This window comes from Puma concolor, chromosome A1 (assembly GCF_028749965.1).
Source record: "Puma concolor isolate L17-30 chromosome A1, mPumCon1.1.hap2, whole genome shotgun sequence".
Lineage (NCBI taxonomy): Eukaryota > Metazoa > Chordata > Mammalia > Carnivora > Felidae > Puma > Puma concolor.
In genome coordinates, this window is record NC_141667.1 from 227,838,339 (window position 1) to 227,852,866 (window position 14,528).

General features: G+C 38.4%; 1 protein-coding gene across 12 annotated transcripts in view; it reads right to left on the reverse strand.

The window, feature by feature from the left end:
- The window catches only part of NBEA (neurobeachin), a 697,478-nt gene that overhangs the window by 58,309 nt on the left and 624,641 nt on the right, over positions 1-14,528 (reverse strand). For all 12 annotated transcript variants that reach the window (XM_086713686.1, XM_086713662.1, XM_086713695.1 and 9 more), the window contains one exon: positions 5,530-5,682. In XM_086713686.1, the coding sequence (XP_086569812.1) occupies positions 5,530-5,682 (153 nt within the window). The remainder of the gene's footprint in view (positions 1-5,529; positions 5,683-14,528) is intronic.

Consider the following 14,528-nt stretch of genomic DNA (forward strand, 5'->3'; position numbering starts at 1 on the left):
GGAGCCTCACAGGGTAAGGGCTGGGGGAGAAAGAGGTAGAAATGAGATCTCAGAAAGTCAGATCTACATGGCTGTTGGGGCCAGAACATCCTGCTGGTTTTGGTTCAATGCTCACTCATTTCTTTCTTTTCTTCCACTGACCCCAAGGTACTGATTCTTGTTAGAAGACACGTTTCTTTCCCTTCTCCCTTTCCACAGCTCCTTAAATCATCATTTTATCCTGAGCACTGTGGATAGTAACACGGCCACTTTGATAAGTAGGTGATATCTGGGCAAGGTCATTTACCTCTCTGGGTTCCAAGATAATTCCTAAAAGACTTTTTGAGGATTAAAAGAATAATGTATTTGAAGCTCTAGCAAGTATCCGACAAAGAATAAACACTCAAAAGTGGCACAGGGTGTAAGGACTATCACTGCCATTATTGCATCTTGGTCAACCTTCCTATTGGGATGACTCAGGACCATCACTGGGCTACAGGGTAAGGTGACTAAGATTAGCGTATGTACATCCCGATTTGCAGCAGTTGTGAGCAGTAAGTCTTAGAGTGAGGACAGTAGAGAAAAACATGTAAGCAGCTACACCAGAGAAGTCAGGAGAATGTCGTAGGCTACTAGCCGTAGAGCTAGCTGTGGGCAGGGGTGCAAACTGGGCACCGTGTATAATAACATTCCACTTTACTAAAGGCAGAATTTTGTCATTTCATGTTTTGGTACATTTCTACACTGGAAGTGATCAAACAATGACCAATAAAACCTGAGGCAGAAGATACAGTCACTCTACCAAAGCTACAAAGTATACATTTCCTCCAGGGCCTCAATTAGCATTTGACTGACTCATTGATCATGAGGCTTTGATACATCTGATTAACTGGTTTTGCAGACTGGAGATTTTAAACAACACATTTGAATTGGTATGGCTATAAAGGGAAGTGTGCTGATAGCTCACAATTTACAGAAGAAAATATAAAAAGAATATAGAAGTATATCCTTCATACAATAACAATGGGTACTCATAATAGAGAGAAGAAGTTTCTTCTTTTGTATAAGAGGATAGGGAGCGAAGGAGTGATAAAGTTTAGAAAAAACAAGTCTGCAAAAAAGTTTTCACTATAAAAATCTAGAAACTTATTTTATCTGGAATGTTTATTCAGCTGGATTATATTACTACCCATCATATTAGATGAATGAAGCCTCGTGATTTTTTAAAATGTTTTTCTTTATTTTTGAAGAAGAGAGAGAAACAGAGCATGAGCGGGGGAGGAGCAGAGAGAGAGGGAGACACAGAATCGGAAGCAGGCTCCAGGCTCTAAGCTGTCAGCACAGAGCCCGATGTGGGGCTTGAACTCACGAACTGTGAGACCATGACCTGAGCCGAAGTCGGCCACTTAACCCACTGAGCCACGCAGGCGCCCCAGAAGCCTCATGATTTTTATGCAAAGTTAGTCAAGAGTGTATGGTCTTATCCAGTTTATATCAATACTAATTACCTGATGGTTTCGTATCCATAATAATTCTCTTTCCCTGTATTGAAGACATTCTGTGTATGATGCTACCTTGAGGATTTGCTTTTAGAAGCACAGATGCCTTTTCTTTTTTCAGTTAGGCATATCATTAATAAAATTATTAATTCTGTAGGCATTTCACTAATGAGGAGCACAAAGGTTGTATCTGTAATGAGTCACTACTTAATGTTTTATTAAAATACATGTAAGATGTTTCAGCATCTAAAAAGCACATGAAAAGACAGTCAACATCGTTAGTCACTAGAAAAATGGAAATTAAACCATAATGAGATTTTATTTCACATTCACTAGAATGGTTATAACAAAAAACAGGCGATAACAAGTGTCGGTGAAGATGCGGAAGGACTGAAACAGGCATCCGTTGTTAGTGGGGACCTAATATGGTACAGACCCTTTGCAAAATAGGTAATTTCTTAGAAGTTAGACATAAATTTACCATGACTCAACAACCCTACTCTAGGTATACATCCCAAAGCAATGAAAACGTGGGTCCACATAGAGACTGATGCAGGAGTGTTCAGAGCGGCATTACTTACAACAGCCCCAAAGCGGAAACAACCCAAATGTTCAACTGATGAGTGGATCAACAAAACATGGAGTGCCGTTATGAAAAAGAGCCAAGTACTGACACGGGCTGCAACATGGATTGATCGCAAAAACTATGCCAGGTGGAAGAAGTCAAACACAAAAGAACACGTATTAATCAGTTCCATTTACATAAAATGTCCAGAAAAGGCAAACTTGTGGAGATAGAAAACAGATTAATGGTTGCCTAGGGCTGGAGGTGGGTATAGAGAGTGACGGAAAATAGGCACAGGATCTTTCTGGGATGATGGAGATGTTCTAAAATTAGATTGTGGGGATGGTCACGCCACTCTGTAAATCTACTAAAAATCCTTCAATTGTACACTGAAAGCAAATGCATTTTATGATAATGATTAAAAAAAAAAAACCACTTATAAAGTATGTCTCCACATTTCACAGGTGAGAAATGGGAAGACCATAGATGCTCATTTACCCAGGGCAATGAGGCTAGTAAACAGCAGAGCCCAGGTTCAAGAGCAGGAAATTATTAAACTCTAAGTCACACTCTTTCCAATATGGTATTCATTATTAGCACCCACATGAAAGGTTCTGTTTAATCGGTTGGGTGCGATCGTGTGAACAAGAGAAAAATCTGGTCCAACAATTTTTGGCTACTTTATTCGCCTGAATGGAGGATTCGTTCAGTTTAACTAGTTTGGACATAACAGACCACATATTGAAATCATTGACATTATTACTCCTATATGATTCAATCATTCACCCAGCAAATATTTACTGAGCAACTACTTTGCGTCAGGCACAGTTCTGGGCTCCACAAGTGTACTGTGGAATGCTGTGACTGAGAGCTACTGATACGTAGCAGTTTCTAGGGTTGAATTTGTGGATCCCGTATCCTTACACTGACATTACTGGCAGCATTCAAGTATGTAAGAGTAGTATGGAAATGGATGGCCAATTCTAAAAATAAGTATAGATTTTAGAAATATAATGCATCATAGAAGTATAAATCCTTCACATTCAAAATACAAACTGAAGAAATAATCTGTTATTCAAGGAGGTGCATGAAATAACCCCATGTATCCGGAAGTACCAATTTATAGGTTGAAAAGTGTCAGAAATCATATCTACAAATTACAAAATACATGATATTCCCTCAAAGGGGGAGACCAGATTGCAGATAATATATATAAAGAGTACTTTTAAACATAGGTCTACCACATGAGCAACAGTTTTCTAAAATAAAATATATTAAAAGTAAAATATTTCTTTAAATTTTTTTTAAGTTTCTTTAAGAGAGAGAGAACGCAGGGAAGGGACAGAAAGAAAGGGAGAGACAGAGAGAACCCCAAGCAGGCTTTGCACCAGCAGCACTGAGCCCAACGTAGGGTTTGAAGTCATGAACCGTGAGATCATGACCCGAGCTGAAATCAAGAGTTGGACACTTAACCGACAGAGCCACCCAGGCAGCGCAAAAGTAAAATATTTCTTTAAAAAAATTTGTTTTAACGTTTTATTTTATTTTTGTGTGTGAGAGAGAGACAGAGTGCGAGTGGGGAAGGGGCAGAGAGACAGAGGGAGGCAGAATCTGAAGCAGGCTCCAGGCAGAGCCCCACATGGGGCTCAAACCCATGAACTGCGAGATCATGACCTAAGCTGAGGTTGGACACTTAACCGATTGAGCCACTCAGGTGCCCTGGTAAAATTTCTTAAAGAAAGAAAATATATGCAGTGCCTGGGTGCCTTAGTCAGTTAAGTGTCTGACTTTGGCCTAGGTCATGATCTCACACAGTTCACGGGTTCGATCCCCACATCAGGCTCTGTGCTGACAGCTCAGAGCCTGGAACCTGCTTCAGATTCTGTGTCTCCCTCTCTCTCTGCCCCTCCCCTGCTCACACACCCTCTCTCTCTCAAAAATAAATAAACATTAAAAAAAAAAAAAAGAAAATATAGCTCCAAATTGAGGGGATCATGTGACTGACAGTGAAGTCCACAAAAAGAGAGAGAAAGAGAGACATACACATACAAAATCAGGGGGTAGAGGCAGGAACCACATATAATCTGATCCTGTTTATGTGAAATGTCCAGAATAAGTACATGTGTAGAGACAGAAAGTAGGTTAGTAGTGCATAGGGTTGGCTGGGGAAAATGGTGGAAGATACTGAAGGTTCTGGGTTTATTTATGGAGTGATAAAAATATTCATAATTGATTGTGGTGATGTTTGCACAACTCTGTAAAAAAAATTAAAATCCATTTATTTTTTTATGTTACGTGGGTGAACTGTACAGTAAGTGAATTCTATCTGCCTGACATGTGTGAATTATGTAAGTCTTACTAAAAGAATGAACTAAGGACTATGTGAACTCCATTGCAAATGTGGACTTTATTTGGATTCTGATTCATATAAATAAGGTGTAAAAGCAAAACAAAATACATTTATAAGACAGTTGGAAAAAATTGGGAGTGAGTGAAACAGGGTTAAAAAAATATTTTGGGGGGGGTGCCACCTGGGTGGCTCAGTCAGTTAAGCATCTGACTCTGGTTTCTGCTCAGGTCATGATCTCATGGTTTGTGAGTTCAAGCCCTGCATTGGGCTCAGCACTGACAGCACAGAGCCTGCTTGGGATTCTCTCTCTCCCTCTCTTGCTGCCCCTGTCTCCCCCCCCAAATAAATAAACTTAAAAATATTAAAAAGTATATACATATTTTGGGTCACTGGCTTTTTTAGTATAATTCCTCACTTTACCAAGAATAATAGTACACTAGGGAGGTTGTTTGGTAAAGTAGTTCATTTCCATATATCATAGCCACATTGAGATTAAAATCTCCTTAAATAATGGATAAAAATATACCAAAAGCTATAAAGTTCCCACATGCAAACGTTCTATTTATACATTTTTTCTCTATTTACACATTTTCTATCTGAACAACCAGGTATCTGTCCTATAGATTTAAAAAAGTAATGATATTTTCAATCTATGAATGTTCACTAGATGTTCTCTTAAAGACAAGTATATTATATTTTAAGGTATGTTTCATAACTTATAATTTCCTGCATGCAAATATATTCTCAATGTAAATTATTTGCTTTTGAATATTTTAGGAGTCAAAAAAGAGTACAGATTTAGCCGGTAGACAAAAATAAGAAATGGCCATTTATTTCAAGCATTTTAGAATATCTTATATTAGTGAACAGATGCTCATCTGATTATCTTCTCCTAAGGGAGCAAATATAACTGAATTACCATTCCTTTATTAGTCTTCATGAAAGGAACATCCACTCCACAATAAAGAACGATGTCAAAAGACAGTAGTAAAATGCTTGCCTTTTCTTCCTTAAAATTTTAACCTTGTGTTTACAGATGTTAAAAGACAATTTGCTAAATAGTTAGAAACAAAATAAAGCAACAGAGTATTTTCACTTCTTGAGGACTGCTCAAGCAAAAACAAAATCTCTCTTACCATCCTGTTGATCCGTACAAAGTCTTCAGGTTTTTTTGCCCAAGGGGGAAGACCAACGTCATTTACCACAACTTCATCTTCTCTGACTCCAAGATTGTATCCATTACTGTTGACAAACATCTCTGGTAGGTAATAGAACTCTGGAATTAGTTCCTGCCAGGAAGAAAAATGTGACATATTAAATCACTTTAAAAGTGAGTTGAATAAAACTATTATAACTTGTTAACTATAAACCGAATTAAATTCTTTCTTTAAATCCAATAGTTTATTATTTAATTCAATTCTGTATTTGATTTTCTTTAGATGAGAGGAAGAGAAGGAAGAGAGGTGAAGAAAGGAGAAGAGCAATATTTTTCTTGAACATTTTATTTGATAATTTATAAGACTTTCAATCTTATCTTGCTACAATTAGTTAAAAGGGTTACAGAATCAACAATAGTTCCTAGTAGTATTATCAAACAAATATGTAAAGCTATATCTACAAATCTATGACGCTCAACAACCTTTTCTGAATATTATTAATACTCAAATTAAAAAAAAAGTTGTTGCCAATAATGGTTAAAAATCATGTAATATCTTCTACTTTTCTTTTTGATCACACTGTCAATTATGCTACATATTTTTTTATAAAATGATTCATAGTTTTATTTTATAATTTGGCACAATTAATTACTTTTGTACCTATCACTAAGCACAATGAAGAGATGATATACAACATGACAATAAGTTTTAAATGTTTAACACATGGCACCTGGATGGTAACTTCTTAATAAACTGGATCCAAAGACATCTTGTGTTATTTGTATATAAAGATGGCGTGAACAACACGATTCGAGCAAACTCGTGTTTGATGCACAATGTCTAATATGAGGTTTATGTTCCTTTAGAACAAATCAGATATGGAAATGAACTGTTTTTATGACCCTAGAAATGTTTTTTTGTTGTCAGTTTTTTAAGTAACTGGGAGAAAATGCAAACAAAACCAAAAAAACATAAACCACTGTAGTTTTTATGTACACCATCTATATCATAAACAACAACAACAATCTTTTCAAATATCAAGATGAAGGTTAAATTAACCTTATATCGTGAAAAGCATAATGACATTTATTTATGTAATATGATCTACACTGATAATGTAGTACCTGAAATTCAACTCTTCCTGTGGTCTTCTCTAGAGATTCATAGAAAAATTAAAAAAACAAAGAAACAAAAATCCCAAAACACCAGACGCTGATATCTTCAAATAAATCAAATTACTAACTTTCTAAGAACAGCATACACAAAAGCTTTCTCTTTATGGGTTCTCCTGCTGAAATCAACATTTGTCTATTATGGCCTAAGTAGGTGTTTATCTTAGTAATGCTCTGTGAGAATTTGATTATTATCCATTCTGATGATGATAAATGTGAGCTGTAAAAAACATAAAACATAATAAAGTTTGGGTACAGGGCACTGCGACAGGTACAAGGGAAGAAAAAAGTGAACAAGACATGGTTTTATTTCAAGTAATTTATAATCTGCTCTGTGGGGTAAATACACAAACAGATGGTTGTAATACACAATAATAACTGCTCGAGAGGAGTAGAAACCAAGTACAAGGAAGCACAGAGGAGAAGGCAGACAACGCAGGGCAAGTCAGGAGAGACTTCACTCGAGACCAGACAGTTGAATTTGGCTCTGGCTAAGATAAAGGCAGGGGGAGGGGGCAGGGGACCATCAGGAAGTATAATCAAGAAGGGGTAAGGACTGAGTGTGGGTAGAGAATAGGACATATGGGGGGGGTAGGTGAAGATGGGGGAGGTGGGATGTTAGGAGTTATATGGAGCCAGATGATGAAGGAAGTTTTATGCCAAGCTAAGCTGTTTGGATCTTGTGTTATTGGGCAGATTTGTCTTGTAACAAGACATTGGGTGGCAACATAAAGGTTGGACTGCAGAGGACAGAGACTGGGCATCTGTGCATATGTGGGGAGAAGGGGAACCAGAAGCAGCAAGCAGAACAGGAGGGAAGGGGGAAGGGCAAGTGTGACTTGTGGTGACGGTGGGATTTCAGCAGGGAGGGTAACCTGTGACAGAGGTGAGGATGGGCCTGCAAAGAACAGAGGGAATTAGGTGGTTCACACTGCAAGACAGTCATTCATTAACAACAAACTACACAACTTCAAGGCCACAAGAAAGTGTGGGGAAGGAGAATTATGGTGAAATTAACATAAATTAATGTACATTTTCAGTGAACGGTATGTAAAAGGGGAAACTGAGAAGGGGCTGAAAAAAAAAACTAACAGGTAAACAAACATCCTATTTGCAAATCGTGATACAGTTTAGTTAGTGGGTAACACAAGAGCTAAACACTGATTCAGAAATATTCTATCAGCAATGACCGTAATCAGCTGATTTCTGGACTGGGTACACACTGATGGTGTATATTATATTGCTTTGAAGGAGCAATCTGGTAAAGGTGTGTGATCACTGATTAGAAGGTAGAAGCAAAGCATCATTACCATTCTCATTGATCTGTATGCAATCAGAAGTGCATAATCATTATGATCTGATGTTTCTAAAATGCAAAGGTTGAAACTCTGTCCTCTATGCTGGTATTAGGAGGCGGAGTCTTTGGAAGGTAATTAGAATTAGATGTGGAGCCCTCAGGAATGGGAGTAGTGTCCTGAAAGGGGTCTTGAGGGAGCCTGTCTCTTGGCCACGTGAAGAAACAGCAAGACAACGGCTGTCTGTGAACCAGGAAGCAGGTGCTCACCAGACACTGAACCTGACCATGTGGGCACCTTAGCTTTGGACCTCCAGCCTCCACAACTGTGAGAAATACATTTCTGTTCTTTATAAGTTCCCTAGCTTATGGTAAAAATATAGCTGCTGGAGCTGACCAAAACAATAATTATTAACTTCTCATTTCAATGCATTAAGGTAAAACTTAACGATATTCTTTTGATCTTACTCTCGCAGTTTGGGAAAACACGGACAATTAGTAAAGGATGTAGAAAAAGTTAAGAATATGGCTGTTTGGGCATTACCCATTCTTTATCTGACATGGAAGAGCAATAGCGTTCCAAAAGGGGGAAAAGAATGTAAGATCACGCAGTCGCTTTCTCTGCAGGGTGATTTATATGTAGTAGACTCACATAAGTCAGGGATTTCCCTTACTGCCTTTCATCAGTTATTTGTGTTCATGTCTTATCTCCAGAACTAGACTATATAAGCTTCCTTGAGGACAGAGAGATATAGCCACATGGATAAAGCAACATAAATTTATTTTTTATTTAAACAGCCCAAAGAGTCTTAATTTATCTTCACCTGTCTTGGTGCTTCGTAATGTTTTCCAAATATATTATTTCCATTTTTCCCCCCTGTGGTTTAGGGTCACATAAACTGTCTGGTTATTATTAACCTATTTACCACTATAATACTATTTTCCTGAATGTCATTAAACTAGATTCACAAAGGCAACAAAGCCCTAGGATTTTATATTAATAACAGTTTGGGCAAAGCAGCTTTTCAAGCCTGATATTACAAGGTTTATATTTTGTTGATCCCTCGTAGCTCTTGGTGTTATACTTAGCAGGTGCTCATTAAATATTAAGCTATTGATGAAGATATTAGGTAAAGTTATTTTAATATCACTAGAAATCTTCTGGGGAATATGCAGATGGTTGGAGGAATGCCTCAAGATTGGAAAGGAGCCAGTGAAGGACTTTATTAAATAAAAGAAGAAGGATGAACCCCCAAAATGACATTTGTACCCTTTGAGGGGCAATGTTTGCAGCTTAGAAAACATGATCTTGCTTAGCTTAGTTATGTATAAGAGGTTTAGCAGCATAAAAGTGTTCACTTTAAAATACAGAAAAATTTCATTGTAAAGTTGCTGACAAAATTGTACCCCAAATACAGAAGTGGAAGAAACAAGACCTACTTCATTTTAATTTAAACTCTCTGGCATAAGAAGGGGCTAAAAGCTGGCTGCCACCAAGGAGAAGCAGCGAAGCAGGGCCAAGAAAGTTCTGCCCTGATGGTTACACAGGAAGTCAGGAGGACGAGTTAAGTATTTCGTCAGGAACATTCAGGGAAGGCAAGGCCAGTTATATGAAAAGGTAGCATTACTAGGGCCTTCCAGATGATCCTTCCAGACCATCCCTTCAAGAAGGCCGTGTCCTCCACTCCAGTCCTCATCTGGACCATCAGACTGTGATCACTAATTAGGGTGTTCACTGAGATGCTGGACTAAGCTGTTAGAAGCCTGATTTGAGGATTTGAAGAGTGGAAGAAATGCTTTCAGATTTTGAATAGAGGGAACAGCCACAAACAGACACATTTTTAAGGCAGATATAAAGAAATTCCTGGAGCTCAGCTTAATTGCGAGGCCCCTAAAAGCTTCAAAAGACCAGAGCTATATGTGACTGAGCCTGAAGTCCTGAGCTGGGGAGGTTTGGGGATTTTTGTTTGTTTGTTTGTTTGTTTTTTTCCCCCGAAGGGGAAGGTAGAGAGTGAACTCACGAAGTCTAGGGAGAAGTTGCTAAAGCAGCAGAGTGAGTGTAAATGTTTATGTCTCCATTTAATTTTTAATTTTTAAAATTAAAAGACTAAAAAAAACCTTGTTTCAAATAGCATTTTTAAATGTAATGTTAGCATATAAATGCAGGACAATATTATATAATTTATATTCATGTGTATATAATTTAGAAGGTTTGATTATTAAAAAAGAAAAACCTAAAGAATAAGAAGAGTTTCATCTCTGAGACTCAGCTGTTATATCCAAGAAGATGGCCATGATTGTATCTTGGCTTCAAGACAAGAAATCAGCTGAAATGTTACCTCTGGTTGTTCAATCTTAAAACAGCAGGCAGAATTTATTTGTACCATACTATATCTTGGTACTGTTCTAAGTGCTTTACATATATTTTCTTAATCTTGGCAAAATTTCATGAGATAGGCATTCCCATTCTTCCCACTTTTTAGACATGAAAACTGAGGCAAAGAGAAGGTAAGTAATTTGCTAATGATTACAGTGGAAATAGGTGGTAAAGCCAGAAATCAATATCAAACACTTTAAATCCAGGGTCTCTGCTCATATATTCTCTATTTTGCCTTCTGAAGCAGCAACCCAGTCATTCTGTAGGGACTTCATTCTGTTTTGATTTTCTGCATAGCGATGCTGATTTTCTTTATATATATACGTATATATATATACATATATACATATATATATATGTGTGTATATATATATATATATATATATATATAGCTCCTGTGTCCCACTATACTGGGACTCCCATGACGGTAGGAATCATTGTCCAGTTTGCTCTCTGGTTCACACCACTCAGTTGGTAGGAATGGTGCCTAGTACATAATAGATACTCAATACAAATGTGTGAGATAAAAAAATGAATCAATTATTGCTATATGTTTATCATCTCCTGAATTTTAGGCATGAAAGAGTGATAAGGACAATATTGAAGGCCTGGTTTTCAGGCTGTGTTGGTTAATGCAGGGGTACTTAGGATGACCAGTTAGTTGAAGATAAGGGGGAAAAGGGGTGGGCAGGCAGTTTGGGGATTATCTTTTCTTCTAGCAAGGAAGTGTTACTTTATGTGCATCAGGATCAAGTAGATCTGAGTCTAAATCTGGACTTCCTGCTAGCTTGGGTAAGTTTCTTAACCTTTTGGAAAAAAAATCAGTTTCTTCAATATGCAAAATTGTGATGATAATAGTAATTAACTCACAGGGTAGATGTGAGGATTAAATGGGGACAGTGTGTAAAACAATGCATTTAATAGCTTTATGCAAAATATATTATAGAGACTATTTATTCTATCAACTTTTTTTCCATGCAGATCAAAAATATTGCTGCTGAGTTTGCCCCAGTACCAAAGCACATACTGTAACCAGTAACAAAGCTGTCACTTTGGGTGTTTGTTTGAATGCATACCTATGTAGACAATTCAGATGACTAAAATGTTTTTATCAAACATACAATCTTGTATCTTACCTACTAGCCTAATCAGACATATTTTCATAAGTTATTTGCACTTCAGATTTTCGTTTTGTCTAAATGCACGATCAGATTGAACTGAACGGTATAAACCAAACTAGAACTTCTAACTTCTTAAAATTAGTTGCTTGTAGAACTTTTTCAAAGACCTCTCCATGTCCTCTGTGTCCTCTTTGGCATTTCCACTTTCCCATTCATCCCATAAAGTGGTGGAGTCTACTTTTTCTCCCTTGGAATATGGGCAGGCACATTTCGACACACAGAATGTGAAAAAATGACACTGTAGGGCTTCTAGAGAACCCTAAGACCTCAGAGGCCCTATAACTTCTGTTTTTATCCACTTAGAAGCTGACCATCACAGAAAGTAGTGTGGCCCCCTTGCTGGAGTGATCGTAGAAAGGGACAGACATGTGTGGACAGTCCGAGCTATTCCAGCAAGCTCAGATGGGCGACGGAATATGTGCGTGAAGCCACGATGGGTTCTGTGGCCCGGCCCTTTCCCTCCAGCTGTTGCCGTGGAGCACAGCGGTGAGCAATCCTTGTTGGGCCTTAACTCCAAATGCATAACTGTCAACAAATAAATACTTGCTGTGGTTTTAAAACGAAGTTTTGGGGTGCTTTGTTCCACAGTAATAGATAATGGAAACTGAAATTGATGCCTGGAAGTGGAGTGTGAAGTAATAAAAACTCAAACATGGCACTGGTATCAGGACTAGGAAGGAGACAGAGGCTGCGAAGGCCGTGAGGAGACTGGGTAGAGTCTGGAAGATCAATCAGCAAGCAGGAGAAAAGCAACCGGTGTTACGTGGTGGTGGAAAATTAACAAGACTGTTTCTTGCAAAAATTTCAAAAATAAGAGAAAAAGCATCTAATGAACTTGTGCTCTGGTTTAGGAGATTTGCAGGCAGGATGCTGAAAGTGGCCACTGGCTTCTTTGAATGGTCTATGGATAAGGTATTCTGAGCTAAGGAAGAAACAGCTCAGTTTTAAAGCAATATTTTGGAGAGATATAAGGGCCTAGGACAATGTATTCTGATGCCAAAAGATTTTCAAAATAAGAAACAGGTTCGGAACAAAGGTCCATTACAAAGTGCTGCAAATCAAATATGGCCAGAGGGGAAAGGGCGTGGCTGTATCCCACCTTATACCCGAGCTCAGCAAAATTCAAGGTGGTGGAGTGTAGACCAATTAATTCGGCTACACAGATGGATTCTAAGAATCTTAAGGGCATTATAAATAGCATCTTAACTCATGTGCAGAAGTAGAAAGGATCCTATCTCAAAACGAGTTTTGAGTGAAAGCTTTTTCCTAATAATGAACTATAATTTGATATATACCAAGTGCACAGAATTTTAAAGGAGGCTGAAGGTGACCTGGTCCCAACTTTCTATAATCATTTAGAGAAAGCCACTGAGCTGCAAACAAGGGCTATCTCTTATGGAAAAGAAAACTGATTCAGAGGGCAAAGCCAAGGTCCCAGAGGACCCATCCCCACAGTCTAGGAAACTGACCACACGTGCCTGGCTGCAATCCCTACGAACCAGCCACTGCTATCTAACTCCCACATCCCCTCCTTTGGAACAGAGTCTGTTGAAGTTCACCTGTTTCTGACTCACCATCATATGCTGAGTGTACATGGGACAGAAAAGCTGTATTTCTAGTTTCCAGGTATCCTAATTAGGAATTTCTCCACCTTATCTGTATCTGGACCTAATATAGACCATGAGATACGAGATTTTGAGTCTGATGTAGCTAACAAGCCGATTATATTTTGCATTTAGGAGGAATGTGAACTGTGATCGGAGAGAGGACCTTAGTAGACTGTTTGCAGAGATGGTCACAAAAAATCCTTCTAACCACCATGTTTTCTTGTAATGTGACTTCACTACTTATCTCACCAGGAAGCAAAGTTCATTTGGGCTCGTCCTGTGACTTGTTTTGACCAACAGAATGCTATAGGGGTAACACTAAGTGACTTTTTTTATTTTTAAGTTTATTTATTTATTTTGAAAGAGAAAGAGAGAGAAAAAGAGAGAGAGAGAGAGAGAAAGAGAGAGAGAGAGAGAGAGAGACAGTGCAAGTGGGGGAGGGGCAGAGAGAGGGGAGTATAGAGAGAATCCCAAGCAGGCTCCATGCTGTCAGCACAGAACCCAATATGAGGCTTGAACTCAGGAACCATGAGATCATGACCTGACCTGAAATCAAGAGTTGGACGCTTAACTGACTGAGTCACCCAGGTGCCCCAACACTATTGGAGTTTTAAGCCCTAGGCATGAAGTAGCCTTGCAGTTCCCATTTTTTTCAACCTTTTGGTAGCAACCCCCATGAAAAAAAGTGTGATTTTCTTAGAAAGACTATGTAAAGAAAGATGACCAGCCAGGCCCTAGCTGTTCCAGCCATTCTTGCTAAAGCAACAGATAAGTGAGTAAAGTCAGCTTGAATCCTCCAGACCCAGACAAGCCACCCCAGTTGACCCCAGGTGAACCAGAGACAAGCTGTACATGACGAACCCTATTCTGACTGCAGAACTCTGGGGAAATAAAGGGTTGTAAGTTTTTTTTTTTAAGGCACTAAGGTTTGGGGTGTTTTGTTACACAGCAATAAATGATTAAAGTAAACCTTGATGGTCCAATTATCCCAAACTAGTTAAAGCGGTTGGATGTGGTTATATGATCATATGCAGGAAAATCACGGCAGCCTGCTATCCAATGAATACACGCTGCAAAGAACTGAATAGACCTCAGTGCTACTTCTGGCTTCCTCCTTCCCTACTGTGTGAACTTAGGCAGGCCACTTAATATCTCTGAACCTTCTTTACAAAATGAGAATCATGATAGCTATTTCACAGGGATGTTTTGAAGACTGTGTCAAATAACTAACCAAGAAGCATGTTTAAAAACTATGGAGAACCATTCGAAAAGAATGAACTCTACTATCATAACTTCTAAGTGTGCTCCTTCAGAGGTACTTTAGGCACTATCTTGCCTACTTCACAT